This window comes from Ammospiza nelsoni, chromosome 1, assembly GCF_027579445.1.
Source record: "Ammospiza nelsoni isolate bAmmNel1 chromosome 1, bAmmNel1.pri, whole genome shotgun sequence".
Lineage (NCBI taxonomy): Eukaryota > Metazoa > Chordata > Aves > Passeriformes > Passerellidae > Ammospiza > Ammospiza nelsoni.
Window position 1 is genome coordinate 17093988 of NC_080633.1, and position 20522 is coordinate 17114509.

At 39.5% G+C, this 20522-nt stretch overlaps 1 protein-coding gene across 1 annotated transcript; it reads left to right on the plus strand.

The window, feature by feature from the left end:
- Positions 1–2994: 2994 nt before the first annotated feature.
- On the plus strand, positions 2995–20518 carry MASTL (microtubule associated serine/threonine kinase like). The gene is made up of 12 exons (XM_059489384.1): positions 2995–3067; positions 3714–3851; positions 5426–5565; positions 6304–6392; positions 7693–7799; positions 8075–8210; positions 8801–8973; positions 10143–11369; positions 12191–12329; positions 15620–15733; positions 15823–15924; positions 17388–20518. The coding sequence occupies exons 2-12, from the start codon at positions 3717–3719 to the stop codon at positions 17543–17545; spliced, it is 2520 nt and encodes an 839-aa protein (XP_059345367.1). The 5' UTR covers positions 2995–3067; positions 3714–3716; the 3' UTR covers positions 17546–20518.
- Positions 20519–20522: the final 4 nt, after the last annotated feature.

Sequence of the window (20522 nt, forward strand, 5' to 3'; positions counted from 1 at the left end):
TCTAATTTTTATTCTAGTTTGTGTAGGGACATAGGTGGTGACCTACGAAAGGCTGGCTTACCAATCATAAAACTTGACGCTATACATTTTAACAACGACATCAACATTCCTTGCTTACAAATTACATAAGTATTTTGTTAATTAGACTTCAACTCCGTATTTGTTAGCTATAGATCTCCCTTCTCAAGCTAAGCAGTGTGTAGCTGCAGTTCTTCCATTTGTGTCTGGGGCCCGTTTTGAATAGGTAGTCAGGGTCTCCCGCTGCCACAATTACCCTTCTCCAGTTACTGCTCAGTCTTGACTTCAATCCTGGTGGCTCTTGTCCAGACAGCCCATTTGTCTTGGGATTATCTCTCCTTTTCCATAAAACAAAATATTAGCCAAGTGTATGATGTTTCTAAAGCAATGGAGGATATGGAGGTGATTTGAGACAGCCAGCACAGTTCCACCAAGGGAAAATCCTCTCCGACCAACCTAGTGGCCTTCTATGATGGAGTAACCTTATCAGTGGATAAGTGATAAAGGTGTCATTTATCTGGACTTCCATAAAGCAAATTTTTGCAAGGGTTTATTAGCGTTTTCTTTCTTTTACCTACCACGGCTCTTAACTGAAAGTGCTCTCCCCCACCAACTTTCACTGCTCTGGATGAACACAGCCCCACTGCTGCCTCCCCCTGCCTTTGTGTACATACATCTCTTCTGTTTTCCACTAGCACTCCCTGTTCAAAGTCATGTAGCTCAGCTTGCTGATTTGGCAGAAACCTCACCTGACAACAGCAAAAAAAACCTAAAAGGTGATGAACATTTACCTAGATCCACTCCATGGAGCAGCTTTCCATTTAGCTGTACAATGGCTCATGCTGCCTGGAGGAAAAGAGAGAAGGTGTTGCCCTCTCTCCATGAGCTCAGGCTGCAGTGGAACACACACTCCTGACGCACTACCATTGCTGGCCTAGCCTGATGTCTGCCCAGGGTGCCAGAACAAGAAGCACCCTCCCCTTCTCTCAGCTGGATTTTTCCACTGCCATTGCAGCCCGTGAGACACACCTAAACTAATGTTGCAGAGTTAAATGACACACAGACTAGGATAAATTGTATTTTAATACCAGTACAAAAAGCTAATTTAAAACATTCTGAAAAATGCGTGTTTTATGATTGGCTTTTCGCAAATATTAAAATGGATGTTATATGTGTTGTGTTAGAAAGTAATGCTGTATTAATTCTCTTTAGTGTGTTAATATTGTTTTAGGTTATAAAAAATGTTAAAATAGAAACTATGCTATGTAGGATACTTTTTTTTAAAGGAAGGACTCACAGAGAAATAGCAGCCTCAGGACACCTAAATCTTTCAGAGGAAAAGAATTTATTGCCCTGGTATCAGAAGAAACGAACTTCTTCCCGCCTCAAAGGCACTGTTAGGATTCAGAGGAAGAAGCTGACGATGACCAGACAGAATCCTGTATTTGAATGGAATTTATGCATCATGTATGAAGTGTATGAATATGCAACAGGCTATTGCTTTTAAGGGTTAATCCTTTGTTAACAGGTGTCCTTTTTCAGGCTTGTTCTGCCCAGAAAAAGGTACCTGGACATCCGTAACTCTTTGTTTCTATTGTCTCATATTGTCCTAATTAAAATTATCCAAATTATTATTACTCTAATTGTATTACTATTTTTATAACCATTTTTTAATTATTAAACTTTTAAAATTTTTAAAACAAGATATTGGTGTTTTTCGCAACGTTTTCTGCATTTGCTTATTAAATAGCAGGTATTGTGGGATCTGTGGGATAGGAGCTCACCTTCACAAGTCACAAGCAAGGTCTCTCTGACTAGGGTCAGATTGTAAGTGATGTATCTTGGAGCAAAACAAGGAATCTGCTGTGTGAAAGGAGGCCTGCTGTTATGCACTGACCTCTGCAGCGACAGTTCTTCGCTGATGCACTGCATCAGAATGCAACAGAACAATTATGATCAGAGTGAATGAAATGTGAACAGCCATGTACATGTAAGACCAACATAAAATCAGTAAGGCAAGGGTTAAAAAAGTGACCTAGAACACAGCTGAGAGCAGTAAAATTGGTAAACACTACGGGCTGTGCAGTGTAAACAGAGCAGAAGGCCTGTGCTCTGGGAATAGGAGGATGGCAGCCAGGTCAGAGTACACTGTAAATGCCATCCCTGCCCCTGCTGTCACAAGAGGGAGGCAGAATGTAGCCATGGAGATACCCAAAATAAGAAAACAAATTGTGGAACAACAAGATAAATAGCAGATGAAGTAATCAAGAATTGGTGGGAAGCAACCGACTGCATTAATCTAACTGCTGATCAGCACAGACCCGCCCAGGGAGCGGTTTGCCACCGCTGGCCCAGAAAATGCAAAGAGACAGCGAGGGATGGATGAACAGCAGCAGTGAGAACTGGACAGGGCACGTTCTCTGGCAGACAAGCCCTCCTGGCTGTGCCATTTTGGATGCAGGTCTTGGAGCTATCAAGTATGCAAGTGTGAGAAAGTCATACAAAAATAGAATATCCTTGAGTTGGAAGGGACCCATCAGGACCATCGAGTCCAACTCCTGTCCCTGCAAAGGACACCTTCAAGCCTCCCATAGGAATGGGAGGACAGTACCTGCTCACAGCAAGTTACAATCTAGAGCCAAGCAGGAGAACCTAGATTCCCACCCTGGCGATCAGGCAGCCCAGACGGGCGGTGGTTTGTCACGGGCATGTTCTGAGGGCGGCACAGACCGGCAGCCCCGCCATGGCCGGCGCCACCCGCGGCCGCCCCGCGGGCTCTCGCGAGAGCTCCCGTTGCCGTTGGTGACGGGGCGGGGCCGCTTTGAATCGCGGCGGGCCCGGGGCCGGGCGCGCCATGGCGCCCGAGCGGCCCGGGGGGGAGCGGGGCGATGTCCACAGCCCCAGCGCCGCCACAGCCGCCGGCTCGACGCGCGTCGAGGTCCCCCGGCCCCCCTCCATTGAGGAGTTCACCATCGTGAAGCCCATCAGCCGCGGCGCCTTCGGGAAGGTGTACCTGGGCCGCAAGGCGGGCCGGCTCTATGCCGTGAAGGTGAGGCGAGGCCGGGGTCCAGCGCTGCTGCCGAGCAGCCCTATGTGGGAGAGCGGCGTTCCCGGTATGAGCCCCGGGCCCTCCTCGGGGAGCGGCCGCTGCTCGGGCACACCCCGCTCTCACCTCCCTGAAGCCTGGAGGGTTTGGTCAGGGGACCTCTGATAACGACAGCTGCTTTTATAAGTACTTTAAATAAGGGGAAATAACGGCAAAAACCTTGCCGAGCGCCAGGGTGCTGTTGGCCTCCCGCCTGTAAACAGCTGCTGTAGCTGAGCCCCCTCAGCTGCTGCGCCTGCCGGGGGGTAAAACACCGCGTCTGAGAGAGAAGGCGAGAATAAATAATAAAAAGCGTTCTTGCTGAGTAAATATTTTAAGAAAACTCAACAAAAACCTGTTACATTTTCTATGTCGTTGCACAAAGGGCTAAAATCTAGGCTTGTTGTTAGTAAGAAGCTTACCAATTATTCGTGCAAACTTGACTTTGTGATTAAAAGGATTATAACAATCTACATAGTACACAAAGAATAGGAAACATAAAAACAGTCGTACAAAATAGGCACCGCTCTGCAGAGCTATATATCTCTATGCAGTTTTACTATGAGCATTTTGAGGTTAAATTATTAGTGTGCTCTGTTTTGTTTTTCAGGTGATGAAAAAAGCAGACATGATCAACAAAAACATGGTTCACCAGGTGCAGGCAGAGAGGGATGCACTGGCTCTCAGTAAAAGTCCTTTCATTGTGCACTTGTACTACTCACTTCAGTCAGCAAACAACATCTATTTAGTGAGTAAAAAAATGGCCGTGGCATTTTATGGTAGTCTTGAAAATTAAGCATGAACTATAGTGATATCTAAAAACATTTTTGTAATGGTATTCCTTAGTCACTTTTACATCTTTCTCAGAATGGTTGAAGAAGTAAAATATTTCTGTTCCTCTGGTGTCTTTGGGCTCTTTCTGCTCATGTTCCCCTCTGTTACAGGAGAAACTTAGAAATTCTAACAACTGCTCTGTCTTAGAAATATGTAGAAATATTAGGGAAAACAAGAAATCATTCTATTCAAGCAGACGCCAAATGACTGGAAGATGCTCCATGGCTCTCTTAAAGGAAATCTATTTTACTTATTTCCAATGCTCAGATGTTGTTACAGTTGTTGGCCACATGACAAGATGATAACTGAGTGGCAAAACTAAATGCTGGTCCACACAGAGCACTGTGGAGCACTGCAGGACTTGTGCATGGGTTTATGTACTGCTTCCACGTAAGGATTCAGACTCTCTGCAAAGGGTCTGGCACAATTTGTGAGGGTTGCTGTAAGCACACACAGGGAGCAGCTTGATGAAATTCTGAGACAAGGTTGCTATGCACTCCTACAATGCATTTTGTGTCTAAACAAAGGCTTCTTTTTCTGGAATCTGAACTGCTGCATGGAGTAGAGGGCTTCAGGGTGAAGGATTTGGAAAGGAGATGCTAAAATCATGTCTGGATATGTGTGTATATGTATATATTTATGTGTGTGTGTTTATATATATATATATATATGTTTACATATATGTGTGAAAGAATATTGTGTATTGAACTGTAAGTACTGATGAGATTTCCTGACCAAAACCCCATAAATGCCTTCTTGACATCAAAGAGTGAGTTTCAGAAACCCTGCTGACTTCTATTTTATTTTGAGTATGACATGGACCATCATAATGTGTTTGCATAATGGTCTACTGGGTGTATTTTTTTTCCAGTCTTTTTCATGTGTCTTAATTGCACACTAACTCTCACTGCATTTTTGATAGTTTGTACTTATTTCACAAAGTTCAGGTCTTAATTTAATATTGTGTATAAATGACAGCAAGATAAAATATTGAGATACTTTGATTTGTGTAGAACAGGTGGTCTTTGGCTTCAGGTGCGGAGTTTCACAGGAATGCTTTGCACTTTATTTTCTATACTATGGAAATATACAATATTAAGCTAAATATAGATTAATATATGAAGATAAATATAGGTTAAAATGCGTAATATTCAATATAGAAATATATAACATTTATAATACAGAAAATTTTCTGTAGTTAACTCTTAAAAGCTGTAGGTAAAAGCTTTTTCATTAGCTACTAAAAGTAATCTAGGCAAATAAAATAAGCAAATGGTCTACAGAAAGAAAATGTTTAATGCCTGCTGTTACAGGACACTTTAATTGTTTTATCCAAGTGAAAAGTGTTGTGTGGGAAATGAGGTTTGAACAAAGGTACTTCTCTCTGCTTCTGCTCCTTGAAATCATATTTTTCTAGGGGGGAAGGTTATTTGGTGTTTTACTTCCAATTTTGAAATGTGTTTTAAGTTTAAAATGCTTGAATGACAGGTGATGGAGTACCTTATTGGTGGAGATGTCAAATCTCTTCTGCATATTTATGGATATTTTGATGAAGAAATGGCTGTTAAGTATATTTCTGAAGCAGCATTGGCTCTTGACTATCTTCATAGGCATGGAATAATCCACAGGTGAATTTATTTTTTATTTTTCTTACAAATAAGTATTTGGTAGTTTGGGTTTTTTATTTTTTCACTCTAACACATAACCATCACTGTTTCATTGTGGCAGCTTCCACAGGCACTTCATTTGCTAGAGCTGCTGGAAGCTCTTCGTGTATGTGTGCACTGCAGCAATGCTGTGAACCAATAGCTAAAATCAAATCTGTGCCTGTGTGCTGAGCACACAAACCCACAGAGCTTTCCCCTGCCAGCTCTTTGCCAGTCCAGTGCTGGATTAGCTGTGGTGGTCCAGGAACCCTCTGGGTACTGCACACCTGGGCCTGTGGGACAAAGGGACCCTGGTGATGCTCCCCCAGAGTGAGGGCTCTTTTTGCACTCAGCAATGCTGCAGAGAGCGCACATGAGAACTCTGCTGGAGCTTTGCTTGTCACCTGTAGGAGCTGCACATCAGTGAATGTTATGGTGCTACTTGTGAAGGATGCTTGTCAAGCCTGCTGAAGCACAAAATATGCAACTCTTGACATGCATGCAGATTTTTACAAAGCCTGAGATGTTTGTGCCATATTTAATGCTAAATATATTTGATTCATTTGATGTGTTCCTCAAACTGGAATCTTCTGCTGGCTAGGAGATGTTACTATTAAACAGCTCTAACCAATGTTTTGTATTGAGTGTTTCTGACCAGTGAACTTCCTTCATGTTGCTCAGTGCTCTTTTTGCTGACTCCAGCTGTATTCATATTTTCAGGGATTTGAAGCCAGACAATATGCTCATTTCTAATCAGGGACATATAAAGTTGACAGACTTTGGGCTTTCCAGAGTTACTCTGAACAGAGGTAAGAGTTGTTTCTATCCTATTGGTTGTGTTAAAATGTATTTCTGCATCACATTTCCATGTTCTTGAATACTTCACATCCCTGTCAAGGGCACCTTTCAGTTAAATAAGTGCAAATGTTGCAGTAATACCTGATTTCTAATAGGTAAGTACTGATTAGCTACATGCTAGTAGGTGGTCTGCTCTTAGCATTGCACTTCAGAAGGTAAAATATTTATTCTTTGGGACAAGGATGTATGAAATATGATCTAGAGTCCTTTCTTTGGAGGGATATGGATTTCAAAATTTTCTGAAGTCTGCTAGAAGATTTCAACGGGTGAATGAATAATTCTGACTTGTTCCTGTTTCTCTGACTACTTCTGGCTTTCAATTCATGTCTCTCAGTCCTGTATAAATTAATTTCCAATAAATTAACTGGCACATTCCAGACATTAGTTTGAGGGATAAAGGGGAAGATCAGCTCAGTGCTTTGGCATGTGAATGTTCTCTTTTCAAGCAGAAAATATAGCTGAATGGTCATGACTGTCTGGCACAGGCTGCAGATCTTAAGGTGAATAGCCAATTTCTGAGCTGGTTGGTACCTCCTTGGTCAGATCATCCAAACTTAGGCTGCACAGCACCAGCTCAGGTTTTTTCAGACAGCTGCTGGAGGGTACATCCTTTTTGTATAGTTAAAGGAATGTTGAAATTCAGAATTGTCTATGGAGTTTGATTCATAGTTTTAAGAATATAAAGGAAAATCCTAGGTATTCTGTATTTTTTATGATCTACTGCTTTAACTGATGTTCTAATGGGACAGGTTATTATTGTGTCTAGTTGAACATTATATGAAAGCTTTAAAGCTACTTACTGCTAGTGAGCAAAAAAAAAAAAGGTATCCAAGGTTGAATTTTCACCTGTGAAAAATTCTTGTGTAGCTTTTTTGAGTTGTCTTTTGGAAAAAGAATCAAATTTAGTATCCTATTCCACAAGCCATAAGCTGGAACTGCTGCCTAAAAACCAAAGCTGATATCAAATTAGAAAATGTAGTGCTTTTTGCATAGTGTGTTGGAAAAGAAATTTGGCTTCTACAACTTCTGTATGAATAAATGTTTGGATGTATAAGAAAAAACATGTTGTGTTAAGTAAGAATTTACAGGTAGGTCTTCAATTGGTCTTGGTGGCTTCATTTGTATATTTTTTGAGTATGTGACTCAATTTTTTCTTCGGCTTCATGAAACTTAAGTAAATGTCTGCAACTTTGTTTAATATCCAAATGAAAACCTGATCTATTTGATTTTGGGTTTTCTTTTCTTCTGTAGAGATAAATATGATAGATATCCTTACAACCCCATCAATGGCAAAGCCAAAACAGGACTATTCACGTACTCCAGGACAACTGTTGTCTCTTATCAGTTCTCTGGGCTTTGTAAGTAAATTTTCACTGTCTTTGAAATATTTAATTTTAGTTTATTTACTATCTTAAATTCAACAGTTGGCATGATAAGGCTATTCTTGCATCTCTTCTGCCAGCTGGTAGAATGACTTGTGATATGTTTAGTGTGTTCTGAAATTCTGATGTGATTATCTTGGACTTTTGAATTGCTGACTTTTTAATGAGCGTGGCCAAGCTCCAATGCAAACATTATTGAGAATTTGTTCAGACTCCATTAACTTTGAACTGTGCTTCTTTCTGCCTGTTAGTATACTCCTCCTGTAGGAATGAAAGTGCCAGGGCACAAATCGAGTCCAACATGCGACAGTCCTCATGGAGCGGTCTCTCCTGTACCTATGGCCCAGAAGGAAAATACCCCTCTTTCAACTAAATTGTTCAAAACACGTGAGTATAACCAGGCTTGTGCTGAGGAATACTCTGCCTGTAAGGTTATGGTCTTTTAATTTCATGAGTAGTTTGGACCTACTTCATTAAATGTGATTCTGTTGGTGTCTTGCTCTCCACCATTCCTCCAGTGCTTTACATATGACATGTTTTCACCTACACTACTTATGTCATCTTCTAAAGTGATTTTGTTTGATTGGGTTTTTTCAGATCATGACCCCTGAATTCAAAATCACCCTTTAAAGTTTTATGGAAATAGTGTCAGTTCTTGACATACTTTCAGTGGAAATTGTTTAATAAAGCAATGTATGCTTTCATTTAAATTGTCGTCTCCTGCTGCTTTCTCATTTCTAACCTGAAATGAGAAGGAAGGCAACTATGCTGCTAATGTTTATACTGCTTTTACATTCTTGGCAAGTTCCTAATTAAAAAAAAATGTGTAAATTGACTATGCAGGAAAGATGACAAGAGAAATTGTTGTCATCATAGCTTTCCTTAGCTTCCTTTGATGTGAAAGCTTAACATAGTGTGAAGTCAGTCAGTACATGTTGCCTGTTTGTATCAACATTTGAATTTCTTTTTCTCTTAAGATCTGGATAATTCTCAATTAACACCTGTGATGCCAGCGAGGTGTTTAACTCCTACTCTGCTTCAGTCAAGAAACAGGTTTGGTACCTCCAGTGCCAGTAGTCAGTCTCACACACACCTGTCCAGTGTGGAATCAGAAATCTGGATCAGCCCCAGGTGCAGGAAAGGTGTAGAGGTCAGGACTGTTTCATCCTCCCACTCTAAATTTAAATTAGTTTGTACTTGTCTATGCAAATGTCTGCTATTTACTCTACTTGCCTTGGTTATTTCAAGTGTTGAGAAACTTTCCTACAGTAGAAGGAGCAAGGGTTGTAATTTGTGTTGAGTAGGATTTTGGGTCAAACCAATATAACCTTTTCCTTCAAACAAATATTAGTCCTTTGCAATATAACAGGAGAAGCAAATGCTACTGAGCCTGCAGCAAAGGAGTGAAAGAGAAAGCTTCCCTGACCATCACTGGTTTAGCCCTGTCCTGCACAAGATGGGCACTGCTGGGAGCAGTGGCTTTTTGGAAGCTGACCTTGTCCCTAAAGCTTATTTGCTCAGCATTGTGGGTGAAAGAATTTATTTAAAAGACAGAACTTGGGAAAACAATAAAATCCACTTCAAACTTCTAGAAGCTGTTAAACTGAAAAGTTTAAGGCTTTATTACTGAAGGGTTTTTGAATCACTAACCAACTAACCTAACACCAATAATTATAGCTGTTAATATTTTATCCTAAAATATTTTATCCTGTTTTAATGTGTTCGTGAAATTCTGCACAAACACAAACCTAAAAGAAAATGCTGTGTTATGTAGTTCCTTGCCATGATTCCTATTTAGAGCATACAGAACAACTTACAGAATAATAAATTGTTTTAAATGTATCTATCTGTTTCTTAGGCCTTGGTTTTGGTATTATGTTATCAAAACATTAGGGACATCAGATTTTCCTTTTGTCATCTCTGAAGTGTAATATACCACAGGGTACTATAATGGGGTTCTTTTCTTTGGACTTTCTTTGAAACTGAAAACTTCTGTAGCTTCTTAAAATAAAGTCACAAATACAACATCAATTGCTCTATTTTTTCATCCTTTGGCATTTAAAAATATGTCATTTTCTATTGTATTATAATGAGTTTATTTTATGTTAAAAGAAATCAAATTACAAGGTCATCCCTTATTTGGTTTTGATTTTTTTATATTTTGACGTATGGTTTTCACTAGTAGCAATTAGAATGAGTAATGCTTGCAAATCTGCATTTCATTATGTAGGTTGTAATAAAGCATTTCAAATAAAACATTTCTATAATGCTGTAATCATATTTTTCTTGATATTCAAAACTTAATGTGCTTTTTTGTAGCTAAGTGAAGATGAACCTCGTTCTACAACATCCAAAACCAGTAACAGTGGGTCAGCTCTCCTTTCAAATGCTATGTTGCCAAATAGCAAAGAAGTTTTAAAGAGGAAAGAACTCGAGTCTGCCATTTCTCCCATTGCCAGCAATGAGTCTGGCAGCAGGCAGAAGCTGGGAAGTGAACATTTGGATATAACAGATACTCCTGTGGGCACTCTGGATGTGAAAGTAGTAAGAAAGTGTATTTCTGAAAACAAGATTTGGAAAGAAAAAGTCTTTGTAAATAAAAGAGACATGACTTGTGAAGCAGTGGAGACTTCCAGACTACAACAATTGCTTTCAAGGCAGAATGAGCCTGTGAAAGAGGAAGTAATGTTTGAAAAGCCAGGTGTAAAAAGAAGCTTTGAATCAGTTGACACTAGTCCTTGTCAGGAGCTTAACTATGTTAAAAAAAGCAATGCAGAATATAAACGTGGCTGTCAGATCTCAGAATTTGCTGCAGACAAAGGGACAGGTTTGACAACAGAAATTCAATCCTTGATGCTTTGTAATGATGGATGCCTTTGTGACACCTGTGAAAGCAAGGAAGAAGTGAAGAGTTTTATTGGTAACCAGGAAACAGTAGAAAGATCGCTTACTCCAACTGTAGCTAAAAATCTTATGTGTGATCTGGATGCAGACTGTGGAAAGGATGATGAAAAGGAGTACATGAACTCCAGTTTTTTAGTCACTGATGATGAAAAACCTTTAGATGTCTTCAGTGCAGATTCTGACTTACTTCCTGAAGTGTCTGTTACAGAAAGCCATCTAGAAAAACAGCTTTTGGATTTGGACAGAAGTGTTAAAGACCTCTCCTTCGAGGAACCAAAACCTGAAGGTGTGCTAATAACATCACCAGAGTCCCGAGATGCTTTACAGGATGGAGAGGAGGCACATACCATCCAGGACTGCAAGCCAGTACATCAGAAAAAGGATAATGACCAGAAACACATGGAAGAGACTTGCCTTGACACAGTATCTTCTCCTTCAGCAAAGATGAAGGAAGCACTGAGTCTCTTCAAAAAAAATGCTGTTGCTTTTCGGAGTTATAATAGTCCAATCAATCTATCCAATATATCTGAGCCATGCAGCATGGCTTCCTTAGATATAATGGATCTTTCACCTGCCTGCAGTGGCTCTTACCCAACAGCTATCACTCCATTACAGAAAGGAAGACCATATCAGGTCTATCAGGTAGGTAAGGATGCAGATAGAAACTTTGTACATGCAGTGGACATTAGGGACCTGAAATTATTTCAGTGGTAAATTTAGGGAAAATTCAAATAGTTTGAGTTATTCTGTCAAAATGACCTCTGTTGACAGGGTTTCACTGTGTGGCCAAAATGATAATATCTGTAAGAATTTAGCAGTAGCTTTATGTTCACTGGTTTGCCTTTGCCTCAACATGCATTGACTGTCCATTTCTGAGAAATCTTTGCTGTTACAGTCAACTGATTAAAAAAAACCTGTGCTGTTTTTTCTCATTCTGCTCCTAGTGCAGTGTCATATTTTCTGTGAGCAGTTTTAGGTTTCCTAATATAATGGGAAGTCTTAGTTGGGTTTTTTTTTTTGGGGGGGGGGGGGGGGGTTGGGTTTTTTTTCCATTATCCTGCACTCTTCCCAAGACAGTGTGAATGCTGTTCAGCTGCTGGTAACTGCCATTGTACCTGCTACTTTTTTTTTTTTAATCCTGTTAAAAGTGATGGTGTAACATATTCTGTCAAGTGCCAGTTACAAACCTATTACAAAGATTGATGTGAACAGTGATAGCTGCTGATGTGACACTGGAGGAAGAACTTAAGGAAAAGTTTCTCAAAGAGTAAGCATATTTATGCTTCAAGACTGTTGAGATAAAGCACTGGAAGCACATTTCACATATGCTTTTCAGGGAATGTTTTGTAACTTGTTCTTGGCTTGAACTTACGTTAGCAATTACCACATCTGTGACTAAACCTGGAGCTGGGAGTTTGTGAGCTGGTTTTGTTTGACATCTGAGTCTTTGTCCCATTTTTCAGACCCCTTACCAGGGGGATGCTGGCACACCGTACAGGACTCCAAAGAGCGTTCGAAGAGGAGCTGCCCCCGCAGAGGGTGCACGGATCCTGGGGACCCCGGACTACCTGGCACCTGAGCTGCTTCTGACACAGCCTCATGGTAAGGCACACCAGCATCTGGCAGTACCTGCAAGGTGGCACCTTTACATTTCTAAATGTCTCTAGAACTGTAAACCCTTCAAGCGATAAGATTGGAAATTCTTCAAAAACAGCTAGTGCTAAGCTTTTGCCATCATGGGTAGTGGCTGTGTTTGCTTCAGCTGCTCCTTCCATCCCTTTACTGGTTTCTCATAACCAAAGGTTTTAGTTGTCCACCAGCAGGCCTGCTGCCAATCAGCATTGGAAGCTGCTTTGGCAGCCTGAGACTTGTATGTGGCTTAGGAGTAACAACTTGGTTATCCTGAGTGCACTTAAAGGTTCTTTGGGATGGGAAAGGAGAAATTTAGTGAAATTTTAGAGTGAAAGGCTTAAGCCTCCAATTATTTTTAGAATGTTTTCTGTGTTTAGTGATAATTAAGTGTTATGTGAAGCCAGACAATTGTATGAAGTTGCCTTAAAATCAGTTATTGAGTTGAGTGACCTCATGAAACACTCCAGACATCTGACAGGATCTTCTATAGAAAGGTACAGTAATAGCCATCACATTTTTGGAGGCTGGTTTTTGGGTTGGTTTGTTTGCTTTCAAAATACTATACTAAAATAGCACAATTTTGAAGGGCATAAATTTCTTTGTCTCAGATTCTGAGGTCCACTGAGACTAACAAAAAGTCGGAAGTAGTTTACTGCTAAATTGCAAGAAGCATTAACAAAAATTAAATGCAATGTGTCTATCTCTAATACAGTTGTTGATGTATAATTGCATTTTATTTCCATCCCAAAAGTATACTACTATTTTGTAGAGTTGCAAGTCTTGGGAAAATTACATGAGAAAGAGACTTTAATTGAGAGGCAGTTATTACTATCCTGTGGAGCAATAAAATTCTGCTAATGTAAATTAACTAAAATTCTATGAAGAGATTTAACAATTTACCATTAAAAACTGAAAATGCTAAATATATGTAGTTGTTGTTCTGCACTTCCATTTAGGATTCCTGGATATCTGGCAGGTGTTAAAACTGGATAATGTTTTAGAAATGTAATCAGTGCTACTTAGACCATGTGAAACTTGGTCACAGGGTGATCTCTCTGTGGTTACTGGGTTTTCAGGACTTCAGTGAAAACTTACAGAGTCTGGGGTTTGTGTCAGGAAATGACAAGTCTCCCATTACCTTCAGTGAATCCAAGGTTTTTGAGGCTTCAAATTTTCCCTCACTAAATATTTCTCATGTTGAGTTGCTTGTAAATGTAGTTTTAATCCTAAATTAATCATGTTACAAAACTATTTTATTTTTGTTTCTAACTTAGATTTAACATTGCCATCTTTCCTTATTGTGGAATATTATCTTAGGGAAAAAAAAAATCTTCATTCCTATGCCTTTGGAGACTCATACTTGATATTCAATGTTTGTATTTGTTATGGGCTTTTTTTGGGCAATAATTGTAATATTTTTACTTCATTGTCTTTTCATATGCAGGGACTCTGGTATCTGGTGAGTTTTCTATATTCTGTGCAGAGCTGAAGTGTTCAGCATAACTGAACAGTCAAAGTATAACCAGATCACAGTTTCTGAGAACATTGGGTGAACAATGTCTCTGTATAGAAAGACATGTCCAATATACCTCCACATGAAAATGTGTGATGCTCACAGAATCAGGAAACATCCTATCAGTGTGACTAAACTATCAGAAATCACACATGTAAACTTGTACTTCAGAAGGAAAGTCAACATTCTTAAATTGTTTAACACAAGGTAAAGCCAGGGACACTTTTCTCATTGCTGCCTTTCACTTCATTGCAGTCTCATTTACTTTGCCTAAGGGTGAAGAAGGTTCAGGTGCTCAAGACTTGGTGTTATTGCTTCTTGCTTCAAATCACAGAATGATAGAAAATCCCAAGTGGAAGAGACCCACAAGGATCATTGAGTCCAACTCATGTCCCTGGCCAGGACAGCCCCAGAGTCACAGCATGTCCCTGAGAGCACAGCATGTCCCTGCAAACACTTCTTGAGCCCTTGCCAGGCTTGGTGCTGTGGCCACTTCCCTGGGGAGCCTGTTCCAGTGCCCAGCCACCCTCTGGGTGGAAAAACTTTTCTTAACATCCCACCTGAACCTCCCCAGCACAGCTTCATGCTGTCCTTTGGTCCTGTATTGCAGGTTTATGGTAGGAGTTAATCTCATTTTAGTTAGACTTTGTGTGGGAAAAATTGCTGCTGACGCCTGGTTATTACACTGTTCAGGTTGTGATCTTATTAGACTTTGACTGGAGCTGGGAGTATTTTACTGAACATCCAGGTACTCTTAACAACAGAGGATGTGAACTCACTGCTTTGATGTGCTTAGCTTGGTGGGCACTCTTACTGCTGTTAGGAACTGCTAAAAGTGTATTAAATTTCTGGTTAACACTCTGGTTTTCAGCATTTCTAAACTTAACAGCAGTCTTTGTGAAATGGCTCAAAACATTCATTTGCTTGGAGGTGTCTTAGGTTTTTCTCTATGCCAAAAAAGCCAAGAACAATTAGATTTATTATCTTTCCAAGTTTTGGGGTTTTTTTTAACAGCAATTGCGGCATCTGTTCTTTATATGGTGGAGTGGGCATGGCTTGAAGATGCAGGAAGCTTAGGATGCATGCAGTGGTGTCTGGGACTGCTTTGCCTGCTGGTTTCAGTGTACATTAATAGGAGAGATTGGCAAAAAGACAAAACCCTGGAATGTGGGAAACCAGAACTATCTAATAACAAAGCAGAGATAGCCAGTAACTACACATTGCCCCAGTCAGTTCAGTGTAATGAAAGGCAATGCCAGCTTCATGTGTGCTGGCTCGTTTCTGCAAGCTGTCTTCGTGATGTTCATCATAATTTAGACAAACAAAAATGAAGTTCAATAATCTGAAGTTTTGGAGATTTTTAAAGAACTGAGAGAAGGGCACAGACAGCAACATGGAGCACTTACCCAGGCTCTAGTCATGAGGCATCTATTTCTTATCACAAAACAATCTCCTGGAGGAGTTAGCTCCTGGATTCTCTGTGATGGGAGTTGATAATTAGATTGTTACTAAGATCCCCCTTGGTTTTATCAGCAAACCCCAGTATTATCCATAATGAATTAAGGAGCAGAGTGGCTATAAAAAACCTTTTAATCTATTTTTAATCTGCATGTATATTAAACACAACTTGTCTCTTCATAATTTTCAAGAAACTTGCAGAATTTAAACACTCTTCAGCTTTTGCTAATCTCAAAGTCTTTGCAAGTATCATTTTTGTAAGTGTAATTATGTGGGTTTATTTTACCAGGTTCTGCTGTAGACTGGTGGGCCCTTGGAGTTTGTCTGTTTGAGTTTCTAACTGGAATTCCACCTTTTAACGATGAAACACCAACACAGGTCTTCCAAAATATTTTGAAAAGAGGTAATCCACTTCAGTAACAGGGCAAGTATGTATTTCCAATATTTGTCTTATAGTTTGAGTTACCAACTCAACTCTCTTTTTGTCTGTAGACATTCCCTGGCCTGAGGGTGAAGAAAAGCTGTCTGATAATGCCCAGAATGCAATAGATCTTCTTCTAACAATTGACACTACTAAGAGAGCTGGACTGAAGGGTTGGTATTAAAATTGGTCTTTGTAACTTATTGCAGATTTTTAAGTGGTGATTTCCTCCTCCTGAAACTTAGGCTGATAAACTTCAGTGCCTCCCTAGGTTCCATGTATAGTGCCACAGCACTTAACAAGTTGTGGTATTTTCTGTATTTCTTGTGGGGTTTTTGCTTTCTGAACAAGGTGATTCTGGGGAGGGATTGTTTTGTTGGTTATTAATTTTATTAATTGAACTTCTGTTTTCCTTTACTGCTGTTCTGCTATGCATTTTTAGTGTTAGGCATCTGATGTACCAAAGTTCTCTGTTATCTAATGAGTTTTTGGAATTTTTAACCTAAATGACATTGGGAACCTTGATTAAAAGATGATCTTTTGGGAGAGAAGCCTCCTACAACAAACAGTTAATTCAGAGAGAGCAGTTTTTTCTTAGGAATCAGCCTGTCTTTACTGAATGCATAGGAAAATATAAAGTTGGACAATATATACTGTACAAAGTCTACTTTTTTTGCCTTTGTAGAAGGGCTTAAACATTTCCTATTGTTAACAGCGACTATGCTTTTTTTTAAAAAAAGTGGATAATGGAAAGAAATTTAGAGTGAGATATTTTGGAAATAGAGAAAGAAATCTTATGAGAACTGTTCAGGAAATCACTCGAGAAGAAAATTACTATGGAAAGGCTTACACATAAAGAGACTAAATGCTAGAAGCTGAAATCAAGCCAAATTAAAATAGAGAAGGTACAAGATTATGAATGAAGATTATTATGTCAGCAGACAATTCTGTGGCTTTGATAGATTCCAAACAGCAATTTGAAGGTGTTTTAGTTAAACATAAGTTATTGTCTTTGTGTCTGGATTTTAGAGTGAAATCCAAATTGCCTGTCAAGGGCAGAATTTTAAAATAGATGACATAATGGTTTCTTCCTATCTGAGCTTCTTTAAAATTCATTCTTTGTCAAGATTTACAACTGTATCTGGCCTCTTTGTCCAATTTATAGTCCACTGAAGTGAAGTTGGATGAGTAGTTTTCAGGACAACCATTAAGTTTTTCTTGCAGCACTTAAGTTTCCATCACTGTCATCTTCTCTCCCCTCTCCCAAATTTGTGATCTCCCTTTTATCACTATAGCATGAAGCCTTTCGTACTGGGAAATCCCAGTTATGTTGTTGTAGTGCTGTGCTTCTCTAAATTCAATCTTTCTGGGTAAGAGCAGCTTTCAGGCTGCTTTTGGCTCAGTGGAACTGTATGGAACAGGTTCCCTGGGTGGGGGTGGCAGCAACTTGTCCTGCCAACAGTTTGGTCCTACTGAAGTTGGGGTTAATCAAAGCCCAATTGCAATTTCCACTTTCATGAACTTGTAGAAAAGGAATATAGAGCAAATCTCCTGACAGTTATAGATATGGGAACAAAGTGACTGTGGGGCTTGGACATAAGGAAGTTTCTAATGCTGATGTGAACTTCTGTTTCAGAACTGAAGCATCACCCCCTCTTTCACGGGGTGGACTGGGATAATCTCCAGAACCAGACGATGCCATTTATACCTCAGCCCGATGACGAGACTGACACCTCTTACTTTGATGCTAGAAACAATGCTCAGCATCTGACCGTGTCTGGGTTTAGCTTATAGCATCAAGAGAAGTGGACATTCTCCATGGTTTTGCACACTTACAGGTTGTCTTGTAACCCTAGTTTGGTGTTGACTAAGTTTCCTTGCTGAATTTAGTGTGTTTCAAGTTACCAGCCTATTTTTATTCTCAAGAGAAACTACTGTTTGAAACTGGTATCAAGTGCCTTTGTGCTACTTGTTATCTCCTGCACCTTACTGAGAGGCCAGAGCATTGTGCTTCTTGGACCTAGTAACTCTTGGCAATAATGGGGCTTTTTAATAGTAATAATTATTCCAGTTAGGAAGTGTGGTGTTATTTCCCAGCTAAACATAATAGGGAAAGGATATAAAGGAATCGTAATTGTATCTAATTAATTACTTACCTATTGGTGTTTCAGTGTGGTGGCAAGCTAGTTTGGGAGCAGTCCTGTCTGAGCAGTGTGAATATCCACTGTGCAAAACTGGTCATTTCTATTCAAGGTGGGAAATTGAAGTCTTAATGCAGCATTGCAATGTCTTGTCTTCTGTTTGTCCTATTCCCAAGAAGGGCTGGGAGGGTACAACAGTTAATTCCAAGTTAATTTGGCTAGAAGTGGCATGTGAGACTGGCAGGACACTATCCTGTCCTAGAGAAATGGGGCAGGGAGAGGATATTTGGGGCAAGTCTTAAACAAATGCTTTGCTTAAGTTGTTGTGTTGTAACCCCTTGGGCTGTAGGAAGCTGGACTGAACACACATTTAGCAGTTACTGGTTTTATATAGAAAATGCCCAGTGTGTGTGTGTGTGCTCCCTTGTGTCAGATGACAAGTGACAGATGATTTTTTGTTTTCTAGCAAGCAGTATTCATACTGAAGCTGCCAAGTATTAAAGACTATAATATATTGTAGGCTAACAGACTGTTTTGTAAACTCACAGCCAGAGCTTGGATTTTGACTAGAATATAAAATAGAAGTGTATGTTCTATATAAACCTGAATTAGGGGGAAGTATATTTAAATTTATATTTAAATGCAATACAACTCTTGTGTCTGCTAGGTTTTAGATGTTTATTTGTAGATAATTCTGTTTAAATCATCTTCAGTATTTTTCTTGCATATGTATCTCTAACTTAAAGAAGATTTTAATTTTTCAGGTTAATGAAATGAACATGTTAGATAAAGATCATTTGTGCTAGATGGTGTTACCAGCCAAGTGCCATGTGCCAGAAGCCAAGCATTTTGCCAGTGATTTTTGCCAAGTGCCTTTTAGTTTCATGAACTGACTCTCTTTGTAGCAGTAGTGAGTTGTCCCTTCATTACCCTGCTTCCTGCAAGACAAGATTTATTGATGGAGTTCTGAGCAGAGTCTGCCAGGCTTTCTGCTGCCCCCTCACGTTGCTGGGAAAGGAATGGGAATGGTGAGGAAAAAGGAAGTTTCCTAGAAAGACCTAAAGAGTGCTGATTTTTAATAGCTCAGAATGACCAATCCCAGTTCTTGTTGTGAAAATTCAATTTTGTGAAATAGTCTTGGCAAGTTGCAAAACATACAGTGAATTTCACTCCCTTTGCTAAGGACTGCAGTTTCAGAGAACTTCTAAGTTGTTCAGTCACACTGCAATTGTTACATGATGGAAAAGGTGCAAACAAATGACTGCACTACTGAAGCACTGTTCATAGACAACATTCTTTGAAAGTGATGAGAAGTTCTTCAGTGGTTTTCCTGTGTACTGTTAGAATATATAAACTGGGGTAGGAGGGTACCTTAATCACTGGTACTTTATGCAATTTATTCTTCCATTTCTAGTAATCTAGTTTAGGAAAGCAAATCTTAAAAGAATTAACTATGATTACATGTCAAAGAAATAAGAAACTGAACACCACAACAGCTCTGTGTCTTCAGTGTTTTACAAATGGTTACACCTGTTTCCATTGGTGGTGTAACACATTCCCATCAAGGTGGAAGAAACTCTTCAAGGTGGAAGATTATCAAAGGGATAATCTTCTTTATCCCTTTGAAATAGTTCTTAATCATCTACAAGGGTCAAGTAAGCTTCTATAAAAATCTTATCCTAAAAGAAAATTGGGGTATTCCTACCAGATGATTAATGCAAAAGCATAGAATTAATACAAAACCAGGTGATTAATACAAAAATAGAGCATTTGTAGAACAGTAAATTGGCCAATTGACAAATCTGAATGTTTAATATAAAGTTATCACTACACTGCTGTCCAAAATTTAAATTTCACACAATTAGCCCTGAAAATATTGCAATATCCTGTTCTCTTAATTATCTTGCATTTATCCAGGTTATAGCAAACATGGAGTTGAATGTCAGACATTGATTGTTGAGATTTGTGATGTTGTGGGCTGTTCTGGTTGGTGGGGCTTTTATCTTTTGTAAAAAGGTGAATCCTAGCTTTATTGTTCAACATGGAATTCCTTATCAACTCAGTCCCAGTGGTTTTGTCCCACTTGTTGCTTGACTTGAAATACTGCAGGTAAAAGTTTAAAAGGTATAATGTAGTAGCTGGAAGAGATCTCGTGTTTCTTATTAGTAAAGATTTACACATAACAGGGTAGGCTGGCAAAAGTTTCTGATCCTTTGAAGCTGTAGAGTACCATTTGGCAAGTCCTGCAGCTGTTACATGGTGCTCCCTGAAGGCCTAAACTTTATGTGCGTAATCTACACATAAACTCTGCAGCTTCCAGGTTATCTTGGGAGACAGTTTATCAGCCATTACATCTGAAAACTACTGGAGAGTTCAGTGTTGTACTTGGTTACACAGAAGCAGCAGTTTTGGATGGTTATTCCCAGCCCTTAAGTGCTGTTGGGCACACCTACACATGGGGCAGTGTCTGGGGACCAAGGTGCTGAAGTGCTGCCCTGTGTTGTTGAGCTCAGAGATTCCAGTTTCAGCATGATTGGGTTTACCACATGCTTACTCTGGCAATAAAATGCATTATTTTCTTCTCTACTTCATTCTCCAAAAGTTCACTTTGCACTTACTTCAAAATTCAT